This window comes from Geotrypetes seraphini, chromosome 1 (genome assembly GCF_902459505.1).
Source record: "Geotrypetes seraphini chromosome 1, aGeoSer1.1, whole genome shotgun sequence".
In the NCBI taxonomy this organism is placed as follows: Eukaryota; Metazoa; Chordata; class Amphibia; order Gymnophiona; family Dermophiidae; genus Geotrypetes; species Geotrypetes seraphini.
This window is the reverse complement of record NC_047084.1, coordinates 37371888-37396975: the sequence shown is the minus strand read 5'-3', so window position 1 is coordinate 37396975 and position 25088 is coordinate 37371888. Positions and strand designations below refer to the sequence as shown.

The 25088-nt window shown below is 43.4% G+C and overlaps 1 protein-coding gene across 4 annotated transcripts in view; it reads left to right on the top strand.

Moving 5' to 3' along the window:
* MAST4 (microtubule associated serine/threonine kinase family member 4) overlaps positions 1–25088 on the top strand; it is a 924748-nt gene that overhangs the window by 436840 nt on the left and 462820 nt on the right. For all 4 annotated transcript variants that reach the window (XM_033929923.1, XM_033929917.1, XM_033929952.1 and 1 more), the window contains one exon: positions 23729–23760. In XM_033929923.1, the coding sequence (XP_033785814.1) occupies positions 23729–23760 (32 nt within the window). The remainder of the gene's footprint in view (positions 1–23728; positions 23761–25088) is intronic.

The window sequence follows — 25088 nt, the reverse complement described above, 5'->3', positions numbered from 1 at the left end:
CTAAGGACATAGGAAGGAGGCACTGAGGGCACTAGGGATATAGGAAGGAGCACTAAGGACATGGGAAGGAGCACTGGAGGCACTAAAGACATAGGAAGGGGCATTAAGGACATAGGAAGGAGGCACTGGGGGCACTAAGGACATGGGAAGGGGCACTATGGACATAGCAAGGAGGCACTGGGGCACTAAGGACATGGGAAGAGGCACTATGGACATAGGAAGGAGCACTGAGGGCACTAAGGCTATAGGAAGGGGCACTAAGGACATAGGAAGGAGGCACTGGGGGCACTAAGGACATAGGAAGGAGGCACAGAGGGCACTAGGGATATAGGAAGGAGCACTAAGGACATGGGAAGGAGTACTGGAGGCACTAAAGACATAGGAAGGGGCACTAAGGACATAGGAAGGAGGCACTGGGGGCACTAAGGACATGGGAAGGGGCATTATGGACATAGGAAGGAGGCACTGGGGGCAGTAAGGACATAGGAAGGAAGGAGGGAGGGAATAGAAGGGGACAATTGTTGGGCCTGAGTGCAGAAAGAAATGAAAGCAAGGATGCACAGTCAGATGGAAACGCAACCAGAGACTCATGAAATCACCAGACAGCAAAGGTAGAAAAAATGATTTTATTTTCAATTTAGTGATCAAAATGTGTCAGTTTTGAGAATTTATATCTGCTGTCTATATTTTGCACTATATTTGTCTATTTTTCTGTAGTTCCTGAGGTGACTTTGCATATTTAAAGTCATCTGCCTTGACATCTTTGAAAACCCCCCAAATATAAATGATAATTAACATTTTCTCTGTGTATAGTGTGCTTTGTGTTTGTTTGTTTTTTTAAATTTTATGGTTACCATTATGAATTAATAAGATATTATGTGTACATGAAAAATAAATGGAAGAAATTGGGGGTGATATTGGGGGCAGGGCTAGGGTTGGATTGGGGGCGGGACTGACAATTAATAGATGTCCCGTTTTGATGAAAAAATAAATGGTTACATTATGCATACAGCTTTCAAAATGAAGTTGACTAGAAGGCAAATTCATACTAACCTACTGTCAACATCAATAAATTTTGACCCATTACAGAGTACAGAGCTGGGGATGTTTCCCTTACAGCTTGTCATACAAAGCAAATATATATTTAAATTCTGGTGTTGCCTCAGTAACAACATCACAATATTCTTCCACTGCCAGATACTGTAAAGTAACACAAAATCCTGTAAATATGCTGCAGAACCTAAGAACAGCACATCTGCGATATTTTTAGTTGAGGCTTGTGGCAGTAATTATCATTAGGGGTAATGGGGAAGTAGAAATAGGGACCAGTTAATAGGGATTTTAAGTACCAGACTCTCTGTTCTCACTAGCTTGTAGGCACAGATAATAATAATAATAATAATAATAATAACTTTATTTTTTATACCGCAATACCACAAAACAGTTCAGAGCGGTTTACAGGATAAGAGACTGTACATTTACAGCGAAGTTACAGCTTAGTTATAGCGAAGTTACATCGAGGTTACAGCATATCGAAAAACAGTTCAGAGCGATTTATACAATGTAGGTGCAGAGAATTAGTTAACAATTATATGGTATAAACCAGTGACAATTACAAAATGATCCAATAATTGTTGCATGGGGGGAGGGGAAGGGTAGGGAGGGAGGCAAGGGATTATTAGTTTCGTCGGGGGGACGGGGGTTAGAGGAATTTATCAAAGAGGTATGTTTTTAGAGATTTCCTGAAGGATTGATAAGTTGGGGCAAGAGAGATGAGAGTGGACAGGCAGTCATTCCATTTGCCAGCTTGGAAAGAGAGGGTTTTGTCGAAGAATCTTTTGTGGATGCATCCTTTTGGGGAGGGGTAGGCAAACAGGTGTGCATTGCGTGTACGGTTAGAGCCTGGGAAGGTGAAGTGGCGTGAAAGATATATCGGGGCTGAGCCAGTTAGGGTTTTGAAGCAGAGGCAGGCAAATTTGAAGATGATCCTTGCTTCGAACGGTAGCCAGTGAAGTTTCCTGTAGAAAGGGCTGATGTGGTCTGATTTTTTGAGCCCGTAGATGAGGCGGACTGCGGTATTCTGAATAAGTCGTAGTCGTTTAATGGTTTTCTTGTAGGAGCCCAGATATATGATATTGCAGTAATCCAGGGAGTTTAGAATTAGGGATTGGACCAGCAATCTGAAGGTGGGAAAATCAAAGTAATGTTTGATGGAGCGGAGTTTCCACAGGGTGGAAAAACATTTTTTGACCTGGGTGTTAGTGTGTTCTTCTAAAGTGAGGCATCGGTCCAAGATGACTCCGAGGATTTTTATAGTAGGGTTGATTGGATATGTTAAGCCATTAAGATGCAGGGTGGTGGATGTTAGTTTGTGGTTGGGACTTGCAAGGAAGAACTTGGTTTTTTCTGGGTTTAGTTTCAGTTTGAAGCGAGTGGTCCAGTTTTCTACCATGGTGAGGACAGTTGAGATGAATTGTTCTGTCTCATGTGACAGTGAGGTGATGGGTATGATGATTGTAATGTCATCCGCGTAGATATAGGATTTCAGGTTACGGTTCGATAACATGTGTCCCAGTGATGCCATGTAGATATTGAATAGTGACGGGGATAGGGGGGAGCCCTGGGGGACTCCGCAGGGGTTGCTCCATGTGTGGGAGAAGGTTCCGTCATTATGGACTTGGTAGGTTCGGTTTTTTAGGAAGCCTGTGAGCCAGGTTAGTACTTGTCCGGCGATGCCTATGGAGTCGAGGCAGTTAATCAGAATGTCATGGTCTACTAGGTCGAAGGCACTGCTGAGGTCGAACTGTAGTAGCAGTGCGCTGTTTCCCAGTGAGAATAGTTGGAGGAGGTGATTGGTTAGTGAGGCTAGAACGGTTTCCGTACTGTAATTGGTGCGGAATCCAGACTGGGATTCGTGGAGGATGTTAAATTTCTCTAGGTATGATGTGAGGTAGTGATTGACCAGTCCTTCCATGATTTTTTGGAAGAGAGGAATATTGGCGATGGGTCTGTAGTTGGAGATTACGGAGGGAGATTCTTTGGGGTTTTTAATTATTGGAGATACGAGGATGTGTCCAAGTTCCAGTGGGAAGTGGCCGGTTGTCATGCACAAGATAGCTCTTAGATGGTGACAGGTCAAAAGCGCGCGACGACAAAGGCGCGCAGACAACCCAGTGCAGACAACTGAGCGCAAGGCGGAAGCGCGCCAAAGAAAAACAGTATTTTAAAGGGCTCCGACGGGGGGTGTGTGTGGGGGAACCCCCCCTACTTTACTTAACAGAGATCGCGCCGGCGTTGTGGGGGGTTTGGGGGGTTGTAACACCCACAAATCAATTACTGAAGAAGTGTGAAAACCAAATGGAAACACAAGCTCACTTCTTGAATCACATGTAACAATGCAATGATTTATTTTTATATATACCACGCCTCAGAGACCAAGTATACCAGCACACATTGGCTAAATACTTTGTTGGGTCTTGATATCTATCATTGGCAAGTGGTAAATTTAGATATTTTTATCCTTTTAATTTTCTTCTTAACTATTTTTTATTTTTTATTTGTGCTTTCTTAAGTTCTTCTCAAAAAATTTTTTAAACTAGATGTGAACATCTTATCCACCAAATACTATGAAAGATAGCTCTAAGATAGTGCATAATATTCAAAGACAGCACTTATCTGAAAAGCAGTTCACACTGTTTGTGATCCCAACGGGGCCACCGTTTCACCTGAAGTGGCTTCGTCAGGGGAACGTCGTGAACAGTGTGGAACCAGTGGGGGGTTTGGGGGGTTGTAACACCCCACATTATACTGAAAACTTCACTTTTTCCCTAAAAAAGAGGGAAAAAGTTAAGTTTCCAGTAAATGAGGGGGGTTACAACCCCCCAAAACGCCGGCGCGATCTCTATTAAGTAAAGTGTGTGTGTGTGTGTGTGGGGGGGGGGGTTCCCCACCCACACCCCCCATCGGAGCCTCTTAAAATACTGTTTTTCTTCGGCGCGCTTCCGTCTTGCACTCAGTTGTCTGCACTGGGTTGTCGGCGCTCGCTTTTGTCTATGAACCCTCTTAGATAAAGCATAGGATTGCTGTTTAATTTGTCAAATTTTGGTGACTCCTTCTGAAAGGTCACTTGGACACACAAAGTCAGAGGCGTGAAGAAAATACAAGTTTTATTCACAGCATGCCGGGACTCTAGTGCAGTTAATAGCCTGCCTACTAGAGTGTCAGAAACAGGAAATACACGGACTTTTATGCCCTTTTCGCAAACTAATATATGCAAAAACTACAATTTTCATTTGTTACTTCTATAACTTTCTACAATTATTATTGGTCCTAAGCCAGCACTTATGATAGGCTCAGGGATACAACTTATAGTCCTATAGGAAACTAGCTCATTTCTCTGCTTATCTAAATCTTACAGGTCTAAAGGCTACATGTACAGAAGGGCAGGGCACATCATGGCTCAAACTCTTATCTATTCAGCTTACAATGTGGTAGGGCAAGGACATACATTTTAGGCAGATGCAGTCAATAGATTAAACACTGTTTTCAGCTATGTAGACCAGAGCAATATTTTAAACAACAGTTAACTATTTCATGACCCTACATTCCCCCCTTTCAGGCTGGCGTACCTAAGGAGCCAAGCCTGACAAAATAAAGTTAGGGGTCAGGAAAGTCGGGGTTCCCAGTGGGTAAGGGACGATACTGGGAGAGGGCCAATGCAGCAGTGGAACGTTTGACAACAGAGTCCATAGTTCAGTGGAGCAGCTTTATGGCTATGGGGACCATACAGGGCAGGCAGCAAAGGAGCAGAGAAGACAGGGCGGCAACCAGCAAGATGATCTTCAATGCTGAACCAGAGGGCAACTAGGAGCTGAAGGTACCAGAGATCCAGTCTGCAGTAAGGTCACGCCAGGTCTGCTCAGGAACATGAGCCAGTTTGGTGATACGATCCACAACGTCCTCGATCATTTTACTCAAGTTCAAGGCAGCAGTTGGAGAGGTTGAATTTATCACAGGCACAGCAGCTAGTAAATAGTCCAAAGCTAGACGATTCTGATAAAAAGCAGTGCACATTTTAGCATTCGCTCTGCCAATGGTACTCAAAGCTCGGGAGGTCTCATTGGTTATCAGTTCAAGTACAGTTTATAGACAAATAATGCAGTTCAGCATATAGATTGGGGTCCGATAGCCCCAGGTGCCATCTTCGGCCCATGTGGCAGGTCCGTAAACAGCAATGATCCGTTCTGCAGGCCAGTCATCACCCCATTCACCTATTTTAAGGGAATTGGTGGAAGTAGACCGCTTTTGGCGACCTCTGGTGTTGAATACAGGGGCTCCCAGGTGTTCACCATCGGCCAGCGGTAACAGGAAGAAGCTGGAACGGATCATGCAAAGTACACATGTACCAGTCTAGTTAGCAGGCAACCAAGAGTAGGCAAACAGATCACAGAGCCAATATCAACTATCAGGAGCTGACCATAATTCAGTATCTGAAGGGCTGAAGACAGTGGGAAGCAACAATGGAGGTTCACAAGGCCCATCGTGAAGGTCGTGGATCTGACGTAAAAGTGAGGGTCTGTGAAGTCAGGTTTAACATGTCCAGCTGCATTGCCTCCCATAGCCACTGTTCTCCCATACCAGTCCCTCCTCATACAAAATAATTGCTAACATTAAGAGTCTGACCTATAGTTTCAGCAAACTATATAAACAGATTTCTAGTGATTACAGGATATTAGTATCTACTTTCATAATTTCATAAAACTGGGGAAACACCACAGAGTGATAGACAGGAGCACATGAGTGGGATACAATTCGGACATATACATCAGTACCTGAGTCTCACCTTTTACCATCAATATACAATGCCATGCAGTCTCTGGCCTTCTGGACTTGGACATTGGCATTCCAGTTATATGGGTCAGTGATAGTGAAAACCATGGGATTACAGTAGCCTGTAGTACACAAGGGGCCGGAGCTAGGACCTATAGTAAGGGAGGCAGACGGGGTATTCTTTCTCATAAAGGACAGGCTCCACCATTAGTGAAGGTTTCCTCATAGGGGCAGTTCTTAAAGGCATCAGGTTATACAGACATATATACTTAGCACATTTGGTATAATAACACTGTCAATCTAGGGAGCCATATAAAACTGTATTAGGGGTAGTACCATGACCTTGATAAACATCAAATAGCACACATGTATCACAATACAAAGACACCGGGCTAGTGGGGTCTACAATAAGAGTCTAGTTGATAAGTGGACCCTCAACATCATCAATGCAGATTTCCGCCCACTTTTAAACTTCATCACCAGTAGGTTGGAAACAGAAAATACCCTCAAATGTTTGACACTTTCTGTACTTAACTCCTTCATGCAAACAAACATCAGGCAAAGGGGCTGCACTTGTTAAGTACAATAGGAAAGAAATACAGAAGAAAGAAGCATAAGTAAGGGCAACACAAATATCAGATATATATATACTAACATAGGAAACTCATTTTTCTTTCAGGCACAACTTAGAAAACTTCAAACAGTTATACTCAAGACACTTGCTAAAGGCAGTGTGAACCACAGGCAGTCAATTAAACTCAAACACTTATAAAGAATTATATTCAGAACACCTGCTAAGTACAGTGGTAAATATTCAGAACTTTTGAGGTCTTAGAAAGCTTCAGCTGAAGATCCGTGTTGTAGTGGAACCAAGTTTCATGTCCGGACACCTTGACAACTGTAAGAGAAGAAATTAGGACAGTAAAAGGACCTATCCACCTAGGTTTCAGGGGGGTCTGACTTCCAAGTTTTAGCCATACTGTATTTACAGGGACATACCCATGGACTTGTGTAGCTATTGATAGTGGGGCCCTTTCCAGGACCCATTTGTGGAGCTCTTAAAGGGCTTTAGCTAAAGACTGGACCTGACTCTGGAGGATATCTGATCCCAGAGTAGCAAAGGAACCAGGATCTGGGTTCACAATGGGTGGTGGCCGGCCGGACATGAGCTCAAATGGGGCTTAGATGGGATGCATCTAATCTGAAAAAGAACAGAAGGCAGCAGGACAGGCCAGGACAGATTAGTTTCTTCAATTCATTTTGTGAGAAGGGTCTTAAGAGTTCTGTTTATTCTTTCGACCTGACCAGAGCTCTCAGGATAGTAAGCAGCATATAATTTCTATTCAATTTGGAGGGCCTGAGCAATTTGTTGGACAACATCGGCAATGAAAGCAGGGCCATTGTCACTGCCTATAAAAACAAGGAGATCAAGGCACGGAATTATTCAGGAGGTGTTTGGTTACGTCTCTGGCGCGTTCAGTGCAAGTAAGGAAGGCTTTGACCCATCTAGTCAGGGTGTCTGTGAAGACTAGGAAGTGACTGAGGGTACGGGAAATGGGCATGTGGGTAAAATCTACAGACAGAACCTGCATCGGATATGTTCCAATAGGTTGGTATCCAAGAGGTGGCAGTCATCTGATTGGGAATTTTATTCTAGAACCGACAACACACTGTCGGACCATATTCCGGACTAGCTGATCAAGGTGATTGATAAAGAAATGTCTCTTGAGAGTCAATTTTCATAGCGGGTTCTCCAGAGTGTGCCAGATCATGGCATCTTTTGACAATCATGAGGGCCAGGTGTTGAGGAATAACTATGAGGGTGTTGTGCTTGCGTTTGAAGTATCAGTGTGTGGGTCTGGATTGGCACTTGAATTGGCGCATTTTGTATCCACCCCCCTTTCAGGACAGACTGGCCCAAAATAATGCATGCCCAAGTCTGTTCCTGAGAAGCGTACTGGGGTGTAAGGGAATCCAGAAAAGGAATGATTGTATACAGAGGGGCCGAAAGAGGGGGCAGAGACTGGCAGCTCGGGCTGTGCGGTCGGCAAGGGCATTGCCACGAGAGACAAGGTCCATCACGCGTCTGTAAGCATTTCAGAGCATAACAGAAACACGTGAGGGTAGTTGTACGGCCTCAAGAAGGTCAAGAATGAGGGGAGCATGATGGATCAGGCGGCCGGAGGCTATAAAGAAACCTCGATGTTTCCAGATGGCCCTATGGGAATGCAAGTTAAGGAAAGCATATTTGGAGTCAGTATATATATATTGCAAGACTGAGAGGCAGAGTGGCGCAGGGCAAAAGTGAGGGCATACAGCTCAGCTTCTTGGGCAGAAGGGCCAGAAGGCAGGGGCCTGAGTCAGAAGTTTTTGGAGGCAGCGAAAAGACCGCTCCTGAAGTTGGGTCCAGACAAAAGGGGCTGAGTCAGCGCCTTTGGTGGAATCATACAGAGGACGAGCAATAGTAGAGAAATCAGGGATCCAGATGGGACAGTATCCTGCAATACTGAGAAAGGTGCTCAGAGCCTTGCAGTTATCAGGGACAGGGAGACTACAGACAGCCTGGACACGGGTGTAGGAAGGGACCTGGTACCCTGGGAGATTTGAAAGCCAAGGTAGGTGACACGAGGAAGGCATACTTGAAATCAATGTAAATATGGCCACAGGAAAATTTAAAAGGCAGACCCACTATCTGAAAGACTCAGATAAATAATAATAATAACAGTTTATATACCGCAATACCGTGAAGAGCTATGTGGTTTACAAAAGATTAGAGAAGGTACAAAATAATTGAACTTAAGATGTGTACTAACACATAAGAATTGTTCTCAATCCCTATTCTATATCAGGTTCCTACCCCAAAGAGCTGACTTATAAAATTAAGCTAAATGCAGTTCTGGATCCACCCACTAAGCAAGGTAGTCTGACACAAGCGCTCTCTAAAGCAGCAGTCCCTTCACTATCAGCTGACTGGCAAAAATATTTAATTCAATACAAAAGCATTCCTAAAAATTACATTGTTATACCTAAACTTACATTTTTTATATACAGAAATACAAAACAAAGATTGGAATATACAGTAAAACTTTGGATTGCAAATAACTTGGTTTGCAAGTGTTCTATAAGACAAGCAATGATTAAATTTTAACTTGCTATACCAGCAACGTCTTGCAATACACATACATACAGTATAGAAGCATCACATTTTCACAACTGAGCCAATAGGTCCTCTCTATATGACGCTGCAGAAATGCAGTGACTGTTCCAAACGAGCAAGGGCTTGCAATACAAGTATGTATATGTTTGTACACGAGTACCCTGAACTACAAGCATGCTTCTGGAACAAATTATGCTCCCAAACCAAGGTTTTACTGTACTCACAAGTTTAAACATTGTTCATTTTTATTTTTTTTTACAATCAACATGGGTCTCAGTAGAGACTTACTCCCCCTTCCTACAGAATTTCACAAAGGAGAGAGAGTTGCTTAAAGATCAAAGAGATCAAATTACAGATGTAGTCCTTTTCAGAACTTTTAAATTTAACTTCTAAATTTGGACAAAGAACTTCTTTTTAGCATGGAATATAAGTTCCAGAAATCATATTTTTCATTTATATGCATTTCTGAATATGCATATACATTTTATAACATAGCCAAAAACTTCAAATGCAAAACCACTTATCTGTTTCAGGAGAAACCACATTGGAAGTGCTACACACTTCATGGCCCTTATCAGCACAAAAGGAAAAGTACTCTCCTCTCATGCTGTGAACAACTGACAGTTTAAACTTCACTGATACTTTTGAACAGACAGAACTCATAAAGAACCCGGGATACTGCAGGACTTGGGAATCAGATGAAGGGAAGAATTTGGCAAGGTCTGAAGCAAGGGCAGTGCTGAATAGAGAGGGGCTAATTTTAAAGCCCTGGGGTAGACGGGTCCAGGTTACTTAGGAGGTTTGTCCAGTGGAAGGGTTTTCCCATTGGAATGCAAAAATTGGCTGACTGGAAGAGGAACTGACAGCAAACGAATGCATAAAAACCTGACGAGTTATGTCCTCTTCCAGGGAGCCAGAGGGGGGCCAGCCCACACCAAATATCGGCCATTCTAACTGGCACAGACAAATAAGGGTTGATTTGTTAAGTATAATCAAAGACAAATTCCTTTTTTAAAATTAGCTAACATATCAAGGGATCCCCACAGGTAGACAGACATCCCCCCATTGTGCAATGGAGGACAAAAACACTTCCCTGTATTCCTGGCCCCGCCCGTCTCCGGGCTAGGGAAACGCAGTACTAACAGGTCCACACTCGCTTCGTCCTCAAGGACGTCTCAGACACTCTCAAACACACAAAACACAACAGATTTCAGTTCAGTTACTCAACCAGAAAATAACAGTTCCTAGAATCCCTTTCCCACAACTTTTCAGCGACAGATCACGTGGCTTACTAGGCAGGAGACGAGAGACAGGATAGGGATGATCAATCCCCACTTACCAGATAGTGGCCACTCCAGGTACAGATACAGATACAGATTCTTGTACTTTAAACTGAGACTAGATAAGTCAGTTGAAGCGGTCCAACATCCTGAGGTCTGCCAACCCCCCAAAAGGAAGGCAGCCGGCTAAGCAGACATATCAGCCGTAGGACCAGAAACAAGTGACCAATCGAGTAACCAGTGGTCAAGAGACCTTCAAGTCCCTGTTCGGAAGCCAAATGAAAGGTCACTTGGACACACAAAGTCAGAGGCGTGAAGAAAATACAAGTTTTATTCACAGCATGCCGGGACTCTAGTGCAGTTAATAGCCTGCCTACTAGAGTGTCAGAAACAGGAAATACACGGACTTTTATGCCCTTTTCGCAAACTAATATATGCAAAAACTACAATTTTCATTTGTTACTTCTATAACTTTCTACAATTATTATTGGTCCTAAGCCAGCACTTATGATAGGCTCAGGGATACAACTTATAGTCCTATAGGAAACTAGCTCATTTCTCTGCTTATCTAAATCTTACAGGTCTAAAGGCTACATGTACAGAAGGGCAGGGCACATCATGGCTCAAACTCTTATCTATTCAGCTTACAATGTGGTAGGGCAAGGACATACATTTTAGGCAGATGCAGTCAATAGATTAAACACTGTTTTCAGCTATGTAGACCAGAGCAATATTTTAAACAACAGTTAACTATTTCATGACCCTACACTTCCACCTCTTGGTGACACACCAATGTGTCCCGATACACTGGTTGAGAAATCACTGGTAGAGACTTGCACCTTCTTTTTCTGCAGATGTCTTTTTTCTGACCTCAGTAGTGGAATTACCCTCATTGTAGAACTGAAGTTAAACTGTATTCATTGAATGAACTGTGAGTCTGTTAGTAATACTGATTTATATAGTTTAATATAAAGTCTCAGAAAAAAAGCAACAGCTCAACAGCTCTCTTTTCTAGATAGGACAGCTTTCCTTCAGAGCACAACTAACCACAATTCACAGTTGACCTCAGACCAAGGTGAATTTTAGCCTAGTTTCGAGTTTGATGAAAAAAATTAATTTCCCATTGAGCCATAGTGGAAATAAGTCTGACTTTTACTGGTGAATCTAGAAAAACCCAGGACTGAAAATTTTACTTCAGAAAGTTTGAAGTGGATCTGATGATCTACAGAGATCTGCCTCAGGTTCTTTCAAGATATAAATAAGGACGGTGGGGGGAGGGGGGGGGGTGTGTGTGAAACCAAGCAGACCTCGCTGAGAGATCAGTGCAGAAAGTCACATGGTAGAGCTGTGTGTGGCATCTAATGTGAGCTCAAAAATGTGCAATGCAGAAAGATATTTTTTGCTAATCTTATGCATGGAGAATTTGCACACTAATCAGGGAAGCCTGCGGGGCAGATGTGCACAACAGGGATAAAATAGTAAGCACAGCTTTTCGTGTGCATGTCTGAAGAAAACAAAAGTTGCCAGCACATAAATATTAGCCTCACAAACATTTCATGCACATAAAATTATTTCAAAGCTGATATTTGTGCAGAACAGCAGCTGCAGATCTGGTCTAACATTTTCATTTTTGTTTGAACATGCACACATTATTGCTATTACTTTCAGCTAATTTTTAAAGTTGCAAATGTTATTTTGTCTGGAAAGAAAAAAACTGAAACAAGACATTTTAATTTCTAAGCAACTCTTCAATGGCTGCCCTGAATCTGGTGAAAAATTTCTCACATTATGTGTGCGTTAGAAGCCACTGTTTCCTTCTGTGCATTGATATGGAATACATGATGGCTTCATTACCATTCATTTTAATGTAGTGCATGGTCATGTCTTCTGCACGATTGTCATTGGTGCTCAGCCTCTCTCTGCAATGCTTGGCCAATAACTTTCATGTACAACCTGTGGTAATAAAATTGAGGTCAGCATTATTTATGAGCAGGGGGAGGGGGTCTTAGTGCAATAATGTTTACACTTAAAATGAGTTAGATGCAAAAATTAATGTCTGCTATGTGCAAAACCTGCTCTATTAATTGTTGAGGACATTCCCAGCATGTTTTCATATAGCAGCGTGACCAACTATCCCGTATTTCCTGGAAACTCCCGTATATGAGCTAATTTGGGGGGATCTTCTCGGTCCCCATATTGACCTATTTCTCCCATATATTTCTAACAGTCCTGTCTTCCTGCTGCTGGTCTTGAGGGTAAAGTATAGCATAGTTTCCTCCCCTTCTTGCTGCTGGTTCTGCCATCCTGCAATCTCCTCCCTCTTGGGGGCTCTTGCAAGTGTTGCGTGAGCACGCCTCAGGGTCTCAGCGGCAGCTTCAACTGCTGAGCATGTGACAGAGCAATGAAATGAGGATGTGAAAGCCGCCAGCAAGTGGATGGAGACATAGAGCAGGAGGCATCCACACCCCACACTGCCATCTCTCCACTAATTCTGCTAGGCAGCCAAGGAGCCGTCCCAACCTGGGAGCTTCAGGGGAAAAGGAAAATGCTGTGGAAGACCAAGCTTGGGGGAAAGTATCTGTGTGTGTGTGTGCGTGCGTGCACATGCCTGGAGGTGAGCCTTTATTACTGCCGTTCAAAGTCGTTCAGCAATTACAGTCATAAAGAATGTGGAAAATAACAGAGGCAACAATTAGAGAATGACACGGTGACAAAATCCATCACCGTCCCCGTCCCCGCGGATAACCGTGGGAAATAATCCCATGTCATTTACTAGTGTCTATTTCAACCTCAGTCCTACACCAGCATTCTTCAAAGCAAAGCTTGCGGGTCAGTGGTTGTGTCCAATTATATTCTGATTCTTCCCTCTCTCCTTAAAGAATGACATGAAGATGGTTTCCCGCGGTTATCCGCGGGAACAGAAACGGTGATGAATTTTTTCACCATGTCATTTTTTAGCAGCAATATCATGTGAAGGAGATATTTCTTATGGGAAGGGATTGTGGTGCTTGTCAGGATAGAAAAGACAATGAGTGCTAAAAAGCACAAAAAAAGTTCTCAAGGAAAACCTTCTATTCTCATCAAGAAAGCTGAAACTGGGACAGATGGTCAACTTTCAGGATGACAGTGACCCAAAGCCAATAGCCAGAGCTGCAGGAGAGTAGTTTAAGAAATTAAAAGGTAAATTCCCTTGAGTAGTTTACTTAGAGCCTTGACCTCAACCCAATTGAAAATCTGTGGCATTAAGAAGAATGGTCTAATATTAGGACATCAAAGTGTGTAAAGTTGGAAACCTATCCTAACAAATTGCTGTAACTGCTATCAAAAGTTCTTTCACTAATTATTGACTTATATTGGTAGATTTTATATAATTGTTGCGTAAACAGATTTGCTTTTTGGATATATACATTGTCCCCTAATTAAACATATTTTTGCACCGGGAGGTAGAGAGTATGGGGTGTTGCATTCATTGAAAATGACGTTTTACCCACATATCAAGTCTTACTCAGACACATCAAAATGTGAAAATCATAAATGGGGGGTATAGGCTTTCTATAGCTAATGTAGTCCCTAAGCAATATAAATCTTATCCAAAGTGTTTGACTGAGCTATGTTGATAGCTTTAATCTTATTTAAATGAGACACCATGGAAGGATTCCAACCACTTATCTTTATCACCCTGTGAAGTAATTGGCAGATTTAAATTATTTGAATTCTGTTACGACCCAAGCAAATCAGTCTAAAAGAGTATATGCAGAGTTACAGAGAGTGTTGGCAGAAACTAGGAGGCAGAAGCAGAGTGGAACTCTAGAGTTACTGATTGTTCCAGTAGTTAAGTTATCCCAATATACTCCACTTCCATCCGGTTTCCTTTATCACACTAGAATCTAGGGTTCTCCACTGCACTGTGCAGTATGCAGCAGAACAGATCAAGGAGGAACACTTGCAGATTTTGTTTAACAGCAGTAATATAAGAGCAGTCCTAAAGTACAAGGCTTATTCATTTAGGAACTCAGTATTGCTTCTATAATTATGGCCCAGCCCTTGTTCTGCATTTAAGTCTGCCCCAGCTCTGTTCAGATAAGGGTTAATTCTATTGAGCGTGCCTAAAGCTAAGTGCCAAAATGCAGTGTTCAGGAAAGAGAAGAATAATGTCCAATGTGAACAGCAACAGCCAAATAAAGCAGGACATGTGGGAACAAAGGATTCTCTCACAATCTTTATTTGGAGGTCTTGACGTGGCCATGTTTCAGCCGGTCAGCCTTTTTCAGGACACTCCTGCCAGCCGGGTGAAGGAGTGTCCGGTCCCTGTGCCCCTCCTGAGGAAGCCAATCGTGAAACCCAGGTTGGGGGGGTTTAACAGCTTATGGCAGTTGCAATGTGTTAGTACTTTAAATATGTACCCGGAGCAGTGAAAGAGCAACAGCAGTGCCATCCTGCATTCAGATAAGTTATCTATCTTTTCCTTGTATGTTATTAGCAGGTGGCAGAGACAGTGAACTTGCTGTGATGGTCTCTATTATAACTGACCGTAATTTTTCACTAGAGTTTGGTTATGGGTCTGAGCGTTCACTTAGAAATCTAGCGTCACTGTGTGACTATAAAAGTATTTGGATGCTTATGTGGAAATAAGGTGATTATTTTTTGAATTCTTATACAGTTTTATCAACACAACTAATATACTACTTTTGCTAAAGCAAAAAAAGAAAATAAATAGAATTTTTTTCTACCTTTGTTGTCTGGTTTCTGCTTTCCTCATCTTCTCATTCAATTCCTTCCATCCACTGTCTTGTCTTCTCACTGCACCTTCCATTTGCTCTGTTACTGTGCCTCTCCCTTCATCCCCCACCCAATTGGTCTGGCACCCATCTTCTTCCCTCCGCTCCCCCATAGTCTGGCATCTCTGTCTTCTTCCTTTCCAGGTCCTTCTCCCCACTCTCTCTTCCCCATTCCCTTCAGCGTCTTCTTCCCACTCTGTCATCCCCTTCAGCGTCTTCTCCCCACTCTCTGTTCCCCATTTCACTTCAGCGTCTTCTTCCCACTCTCTGTTCCCCATTTCCCAGCGTCTTCTACCTACTCTCTTTTCCCCATTTCCCAGCATCTTCTCCCTACTCTGTCTTCCCCATTTCCCAGTGTCTTCTCCCTTCTCTCTCTTCATCATTTCCCAGCATCTTCTCCCCATTTCCTCCACCCCACCTTCCCCAGGTCCCTTCAGCGTCTGTTTTTCTCCACTCCATCTTTCTTCCCTTTCTCCCTCCCTGCCCCTTATCTTCACTGCAGGCAATTTCTAAATATGTTTCCTACCAGCAGCAACTTTCGGTTGCGTCAGAGATGACCTTTACGGCAGCCACACGTGATTTCATTATAATACTGGGAAACATGGAACTCTGTAGCTATGATCCTCACAAAGGAAATTATACTTCCTCTTTGTCATTTTACAACCACACTCAAAAAAGGTACTTCAAGCATTTTCCCTATCTGTCCCGGCAGGCTCACAGTCTATCTAATATACCTGGGGCAGTGGAGGATTAAGTGACTTGCCCAGGGTTTGAACCCGCAACCTCAGGGTGCTGAGACTGTAGCTCTAACCACTACATCACACACTCCTTATTTTGGTAGTATTGCTAGGATTGCTTTCCCATTTACCCACTTTTTAAATCTTGTCCAGAAATTATGCAAAGGTGTGACTTTGGGAATGTTTTCCAATATAAATTTGCAAAAGGGGATGGATAGGGTTCTTAGATTGTGTTGTATCATGAGAACAAAAAGAAAAATCTCCTTGAAAAAGCAGCTGTTTCAGGATATAACATTTTCTGTTTTATAAGATTGTGCTTACATTTCTTGGAAATTTACATCAAAGTTCTCACGTGGAGGGACAGATGGAGGAGGGGAAACCATATTGTTTACATCTTGAGCTGTCTAGCACCAAAGAGCTGGCTGAGGTCAATTCCTCCTCCTGCAAACAAAAATAAAAATCTCCTTGAAAAAGCAGCTGTTTCAGGATATAACATTTTCTGTTTTATAAGATTGTGCTTACATTTCTTGGAAATTTACATCTAAGTTCTCACGTGGAGGGACAGATGGAGGAGGGGAAACCATATTGTTTACATCTTGAGCTGTCTAGCACCAAAGAGCTGGCTGAGGTCAATTCCTCCTCCTGCAAACAAAAAGAAAAATCTCCTTGAAAAAGCAGCTGTTTCAGGATATAACATTTTCTGTTTTATAAGATTGTGCTTACATTTCTTGGAAATTTACATCTAAGTTCTCACGTGGAGGGACAGATGGAGGAGGGGAAACCATATTGTTTACATCTTGAGCTGTCTAGCACCAAAGAGCTGGCTGAGGTCAATTCCTCCTCCTGCAAACATAGCACCTTCTTCCTTGACTTTGCAAATGTAGTAAGAAAATAAATTTGTTTAGCACTGGGGAGCTCATTATTCTTGCTCGCTGTCTAAAGTTTGAATTTACACTAGAGTGGTTTGTGGTAACTGAGCAGATTTTCATAAACCTGCCAACCATGGGAATGTTGGTAAATGTCATTTCTCTGCATATTTACATCATTGAAGCTACTCGCAACTGGAAATATGCCCTCCATTCTATGTTAAGGATATGCAGTCACTGAAACATTTCATGTCCTTTTCCTAACAGGACCCCCTTCCCCCATTTCATTGTTGTACCATTTCTATTGTTTTTATATGTGTTATTTGCAATTGATGCCCGTTAAGATGCTTTACTGCAAACTCTTTGTACATACTGTGTTTTCCCCCAAATAAGCCCTAGTCCCAGGATTCGCCAGCAGCAACTGTAAAATCCGCCCCCGCCTTCCCCACCACGCAGCCAAACCCCTACTGACCTCCATCCTTCCCTCCCCGCCGACCATGAGTGAGCCCTTCCTTGATCCAAAGGAGCATCGGGCCGGCAGCACTCTAAACCACAGTTCTTCAACCGCCGGACCGCGGACCGGTGGTGGTCCGCAGAAAATTTCTGCCGGTCCGCGCAGGGCCGGCGAGATCAAGTCGGCAGTTAAATTTCCTGTCGACTGCGGTTCCTCCTGACTGCAGTTCCTGCTGACTAATGTTCCTCCCAGCCTCAGGCAATCAAGAAAGGCTGCCGACGTTGGGGCCTTCCCTCTGTGAGTCTCGCCTGTTCGGAAACAGGAAGTTGAAACAAAATAGGCGGGACTCAGAGAGTGAAGGTCCCGAAGTCGGCAGCCTGTTGATCGCCGCCCCTGCCGAGTTGCTGAAGAGGGCCGTGGGGAAGTTGCGATTAGAACGGAGAGAGCTGCAGATTCAGGTGCAGGTGGAGGGAGATGGTCAGCATGTGCGAGCAAGATCCCGGGGAGCCTTCACAGTGGCTGTCTCCCCTCCCACCAGCTCTCCTATTTGCCTGGGCAGTGATTTACCGGCAACTTCCTGCAGGCAAGTACTGAGAGCTGCTGGAAGGGGAGACAGCCACTGTAGGAGGCAGGGAAGCTGCTGGATAAAGGGAGAGCTGTTACTGGACTTGGAGAGAGTTAGAAGGAGAGATGCTGCTGGGAGGGGAGGAGGGAAAGGGATGGGAAGAGAGTTAATGTTGGATAGAGGGAGGAGGGAAGGGAGAAGAAGGAGAGATGCTGCTGGGAGGGGAGGAGGGAAAGGGATGGGAAGAGAGTTAATGTTGGATAGGGGGAGGAGGGAAGGGAGAAGAAGGAGAGATGCTGCTGGGAGGGGAGGAGGGAAAGGGATGGGAAGAGAGTTAATATTGGATAGAGGGAGGAAGGAAGGGAGAAGGAAAAAAAGGAAGGAGGGAAGGGAGAAAGAAAAAAGGAAGGAAACAGCTGGCAGGGAGATTATAGGAGGGGAAGGGGGTCAGGGTGGAATGGAGAGATCAGATGAGGGAAAGGGGAGAGAGAGGAATGAGAAAGTAGAGAGACATTGATGCTGGAAAGGGGGTCAGCAGAGAAATGAGAGAGGGATAAAGATGCTAGATCTGGTGTAGGAGTGATAAAAATGAAGAAGGCAGTGAAGCTGGAATGAATGATGTAAAAAGGAGAGAGGAGGAACAGGCTGGATGGACAGGGAAGAGGGACATAGAAAGTAGTCAGATACATATGGAAGGGGGAGAGGGCAGACATTGGATGGAACGGGCAGATGCTGGAAGGAAAAGAGTGAAAAGAAGATGAAAGCAGAAACCAGAGACAACAAAAGGTAGAAAAAAATAATTTTATTTCTATTTTGTCATTAGAATATATCAGATTTGAAATATATATCCTGCTAGGGACATAACTGGGGACTGCAGTATTCTGTTAGAATGATATTTCTATATAGCATTCTATAATAACTTGGCTTGTTCAGTTTTCTTGATAGTAGAGGGGATATATGTGAAGGGGAGCGGAGACAAGGATTTTGTTGGTCCGTGCTCTGTATATTTGTATTTATAAAATCACAATTGTTCAGAATATTGTTGCTTTTTATACTTTAATAAAATACATTCAATATAAAATCATAATTGCGGCTTGTGCAGATGGGATCAGATGGTTTGCGGGGACCGAGCTTGCGGAGATGGGGCGTAAAAGGGTTTTTAAATTTTAGTCCTAGTAGTTTGCCGGTCCACAAAATAATTCTTTTATTTCTGCCGGTCCACGGGTGTAAAAAGGTTAAAGAACACTGCTCTAAACAGGCTGGATGGCCTTGTCCGTTGGGGAATTCACTCTGCTGAGTTACTGATGACATCATTAGTAACGCGGCAGAGTGAATTCCCCGACGGACAAGGGCAAGGTCAGGGAATTCACTCTGCCGTGTTATGGATGACATCATCAGTGACACGGCAGAGTGAATTCCCCGATAGACAAGGCCAAGCAGCCTGTTTAGAGTGCTGCCGGTCCGACGCTGCTTTGGATCAAGGAAAATGCCGCACGCGCTAGCCGCTACTGCCTCCTCTTGAGCAGGTGGTAGTTTTTAGGCTAGTGCGCTCTAATCCGGTACGTGCGCTAAAAACACTAGCACACCTTTGTAAAAGGAGCCCTAAATATTTTCTGTATTGGAAGGCTTAAAGTCTAAGGGACCCTTTTACTCAGCTGTGTTAGGCGCTAACATGTGCCTGATGCAGTAAAAATGACCTAACATAAGATATGTTAAAGCATTCTGTGTTAGTTTTGCCTTCTGCATTCGATAACTGTGGAGCAATTATTTTTTTATTTTTTTTGATGGCCTGTTAGGTGGAGCATGGACATGAATATATTAATAAGCTAGCGTGGGTACATTACTGCCATGCTAACTAGTTAAGTCTGCCAGATTTTCTGGAACCAAAAACCAGATGTGGCACCACCCCAGCCCTGCCCCCACACAAACCTCTCTCTATCCTTGAGCTCGGGGCCACATCTAGAGGGCCTCGGGACATGCGCAGATGTGATGTAATGATGTCATGTTTGTGCACATGCGCTTGACATCATCATGTCATATCTGCTTATGTTTGGAGGCATTACAGACGCGGCCCAAGCTCGGCGCTCTTAAAAAACCCAGACAAACAGCTGTTTTTAAAAAAAATCCATCTGGATACCAGAGAGTCCTCCAAAAAGAGAACATGTTCAGATTTTTCCAGAGGTCTGGTAACCCTAAGCACAGGGAAAAGACTCGCATAAGGGTGTGCTAAGACCATTCTTAGCACAGCTTAGTAAAAGAATCCCTAATTTTGTACCTGAAGCAAAGGAGGGTTAAGTGATTTGGCCAAGATCACAAGGAACAGCAGACTTGAACCAGGATCTCCTAGTTGTCAGCCCGGTGATCTAATAACTCCCCTTTTCTTTTCATACAATACACATTCCCTATCATGTCAACTGACAAAACTCCAGTCTTCAAGGATCCTCAGACCACCACCGAGTAACGTAACCTCAAGTGGCTAAATCCTCATTGGTCCTGCTGAAGTTATGTGATATTTTTTACATATATGTTTTTATATTTTCAGAATTACAGGTACTTAGCTTTTAGTATCTATTCTCCATTGCCTCCGCCGCATTTTCAAGGTGGGGAGATACGTTGTGAGATTAGCACTTGCACATTTTGTACTGCCACTGCTGAGCCATTTTAAAATTGTGATTCAATTAGTATGGCCCCCTCTTTTCTTTTACCATGCCAGATATGGTGACTTTTTTTTCTTCTTTGAAAACTTATTTTGCCTTTAGAGAGGGACAAAATGTGGCACATTTGTGTAATCATTTTTCAATAAGCTATTTATGATCAGAAATCTTGAAAAAAATTAACTTTCCTTGTTCCTCAGTGTGAACTCTTCTTCCCCCTTTACAATTTAAAAATCTCTTCTAAGGTTATGTAGGGCCTTCCTGTACTGAATTGCCAGAATTAGCATGCACTAATAGCAGCAGCTTGAAAATTAGGGGGCAATTCTATAACTGGGTGCCTTGATTTTGGTGCTCTGAGAATGAATGGTGAGACCCTATTCTATAATGGCATCTGGGCACCTAGATTTCATTACATAATACTTGCATAACCTGGTATTGGTGTGGTTTACGTTGACTGCGGACTCTTAAATACAGCAGGGGTGTGTACCTTGCAGTATTCTGTAAGGTTATGTGTGCACACCCTCTTGCATTTTCATGCTATATGCAATGTATGTACACCATTACAGAATTAACACTTAAGTGTCCTGCTAATGCTTTCACGGCTAAGCGTAGACTTAGAACGCATAAGTGCTCATAATCTGTAAATTTAAGTGTGCATGGGGCAGTTGTAGAATTGTATCACCAAAATTATATACAGGATGAGAAAGAATATATATATTCATTTCAAAAAATACCCTTCTCAAATGTCATTTCAATTTTCTTAGTCCAAGTTATCCACTATGAATAGCTCATAAACTTAATTCCTTTTTGGTTACTATCTAAGGGGCTGAGCCTCAGATCCCCGTGTGTTTGTATGTTTCACAAGCACACTGCTGTGGTGAGCTTGTGAATCATAGAGCCATAACATTATACTGGACCACCACAGCCCTGATGCAGCGTAAGGGCGAAACGGACAGCTAGCTTAAAGTTGGGCAGGAGGGGAGCCAGTGAGGTTAATTCCCTTTCTAGTGTGCTTGTGAAACATACAACACACGGGGATCTGAGGCTCAGCCCCTTAGATCAGTGGTTCTCAACCCTGTCCTGGAGGACCACCAGCCAATCGGGTTTTCGGGATAGCCCTAATAAATATGCATGAGACAGATTTGCATATAATGGAGGTGACAGGCATGCAAATCTGCTCCATGCATATTCATTAGGGCTATCTCAAAAACCCGACTGGCTGAGGGTCCTCCAGGACTGGGTTGGGAACCACTGCTTTAGATAGTAACCAAAAAGGAATTGAGTTTATGAGCTAGTCATAGCAGTTGTAGAATTGCCCTTTTGGAGGATAATTGCCAATAAACCAAGACAACCTACCACATATCTTGACTTCAGGAAAGAACTAAAGACATAACATCCTCACCTCTTCCTCCCAACAATCATCACCCACTCTAAAAATGTAACTTCAAAACTTGATCTAACTCTTATTGTAAACAGCATAGATTCATTTGCAGAGAATTGTGGTATATAAGACACTGTATTGAATTGTATTGTATTGACATGTTACCTAGACATGTGCCTGCTTATCTTTATGAAACATCAGCACAAATTCTGCAGAAATTGTACTGTGGACATTTAGGCTTGCTTTGGAGCAAGAATAAATGTTTGCGTTTTATAAAATATATACATAAATCACAAGTCTACTTGCACTCTACTCAAGACATGCCATAACATGCTCTCACCTGAATCGGATAAAATAATTTGTTTTTGTCATCACTCATACTTTTATATGTGGGGTGATTTTGTATTTAGCATTTTATGCACTTATATTGTTGCATACAAAAAAATGCCTTTATAAAATTGTCCTCTTGCAAGTTTAATTCCTGTATTAACTAACAAACATGAAACGAGAATGGACTATGCCTTACACTGAGGGCTCCTTTTACAAAGCTGCGCTAGGGCCTTAACACGCGGAATAGCGCGCGCTAAATTGCCGCACACTCTAGCCGCTACTGACTCCTTTTGAGCAGGTGGTAGATTTATGGCTAGCGCGCGCTAATCCGGTGCGTGCGATAAAACCGCTAGGGCGGCTTTGTAAAAGGACTGTATCGTGCATTAAGTCTTAAGGAAGCAGATAATTCAGATCACTTCATGCTGTCTTTGTAGGTCATGTTATCTGCAACACAATTATATGCAATAAGCAAAGTGTCTCAGATTTAACTGTATGGGAAGATGTTGGGAACGTCCCCACCAGTTTAAGTTGGAGGTTTTCCAGTCAGGGCAGGATTAACCAATAGGCCAAGTAGGCACGTGCCTAGGGCCCAAAATGGTCAGGGGGGCCCGATGAAGGAGGGCATCAACATTGTTTTTTCCAAACGGCGATGGGCCCCTCCAGCATCGATCGGCAACGCGGGCCCCTCCCCGATCAGCAACGCGGGCCCCACCCCAATCAGCAATGCAGCCCCCCCCCATCGATGGAAAGTAAGACAAGCAAGGAACGCGGGTAAGAAAGGCAACGGGAACTGTAATTATGCAAGCGGTGCTGCTTGCCCAAAGCTTCCCTCTGACGCAGCTTCCTGTTTCCGACTGGGCGCATGGTGGGGTTGGGCGGGGCAGAGGGCCCAATGTACTTGTGTGCCTAGAGGCCCTCGATGAATTAATCCTGCCCTGTTTCCAGTTACAGCACATTAATTTTGGACATTCATATGAAGGTAGCTGTGTAATCTTAACATAGCTTAGTAAAACATGAGTTTTTAATTGTCTACTTCAGATTTTATTGCATATTTTTTTAAAAATGTAAATATCTGAAGCTTTTGAAGGTACCTTCAATTTAGTCACTTTCACCAAATTAGAATGTACGTGCATCCTGGGGCTCCTACGTCAAAGGTCATTAAAAAGCATCATCCTGACATATCAAATAAATGCAGGGTGAAGACCTAGAGGAAATTCAGGAAAGGGGGATATGATGTAGGCATTTAAATACTTCAGATATATCCATTGACAAACATGTTATTTTCAGTGATAGGAAAGTGTTAGGAGCAACATCAGAAAATACTTTTTCAAGGACAGGGTGGTGGATGCCTGGAATGTCCTCCTGATGAAGAAGGTCAGGATAAAAACAGTGCCTTAATTCAGAAAGAGAGGATCCCTTTATAGAAAAAGGATGGCATCCAAAGCAAAACTCAAATGACCTTCATACTTCAAAGAGGGCCTGGACACCTTGTTGGGCAGACTGGATATACAGAATTTTATCTGCCATCAAAGTGACTAAACTGAAGGGTACCTTCAAAAGCTTCAGATATTTATGATAGGAGGGATGTTGATTGGCACTATTTGTCTTGATCGTGTTTGGTTTTATGTACCCCTGCATAGGTGATAGGTGTGTTATAAGCAAATAAACAACAAATCTTTTTTTTAAATCTTTTACAGAAGGAATTGAGCCTTCCAAGAAGAGGAAGTTTGTAAGTAGCAAGAATTTCCTTTGATGGGATGATTGTGATGTGGTTTGGTTTGGACAGTTTTTTTTATACTTCTGATCAGTCCACGGAAAGATGGTATTTTCTGAACAAAAGGATTCAGTGTTAAATACAGCTGTTTGAAACTCATTAGTTACAGTTTTCACCATCCTTTAAACAAAGGACTAGATCAGGGGTGGGCAACCAGTAGCCCATCACTGAATTTTATGCAGCCCACGAAACTATGAGAAGTATACACAGAAAATGTTGTCAGTCAGAGTTTTGGCAATAGTAAATACTGCATTTCACAAATATTTTCAAAGGGCTAGATTCACAAAGCAAATCAATCGTGTACCGATCGGTTTACAACCCCTTTGCGACCAGATTTCCCTCGGCCCCATTCACTAACCTCTCCTGCAATCCATGCATACAAATGAGGAGAAACGCATGCAAAGTTGGCAGGGACGCGATTCACAGCACACATTTCACAATCCGACTGGCCGATCAACTCCAGAAACGACTGCTGGGGACCAGTCGCAGACCTTCTTTTCCCACTCTCCAGCGCTGCCCTGCTCTCTGTTGCCCCGATCTCGCTGTTTCAGGGGCTGCAAAAAGCCCTGGGGCCAGGGACACAACTTTAAAATTCCTCTTGCTGCCCAGGCTGATCTCTGCTGCCTTCCCTACAGTGTGAGCCCACGGGTTTAAAGTGGGGCTCCATGCCACAGTGCAGCCCCACTTTAAACCTGAGGGCTCACACTGCAGGGAAGGAGGCAGAGAGCAGGAGAGTCTGGGCAGCAAGAACAGGGCTTGGGGAGAGCAGGAGAGTTGGCGCGCATGACGATGGATGAGAACAATTCCAATGGGATTTGAGGGGGGGGGTGGAGTTGTAATTGGGAGATGCCATTTTGGAAGTTTAAGAACAGCAATTGGAACATATGTAAAGATGTCCTTGAGGAGATTTCTCACAGCGCACAAGGCTAAGGCTCAGTGGCGACTTCCAATCTCCCAGCCCGGAGGTCCAGCACATGTGCAGACCATCTACAGATGATCTGCGCATGCGCTGGGATCACTATCGAGTGATCCGAGCAGGCAGATGAGGGCGTTCCTCCGATCACCCCCATCTGCATATTGGGGTTTCGAGAATTCATCAGACCTGCCTGGATCAGGCCCGATTGGGCAGGTTCGTGAATCTAGCCCAAAGTAACACTCAGTTTTCCATCATTTTTAATTAAATGTTTACTTATCACAGCAAGTTCGTGAAGTTCTGTGCATTTCCTGTTCCAACGTTGCATAGTGTAATGTTGCAACCCACTAGGGGTAGCTTTGACATTCCT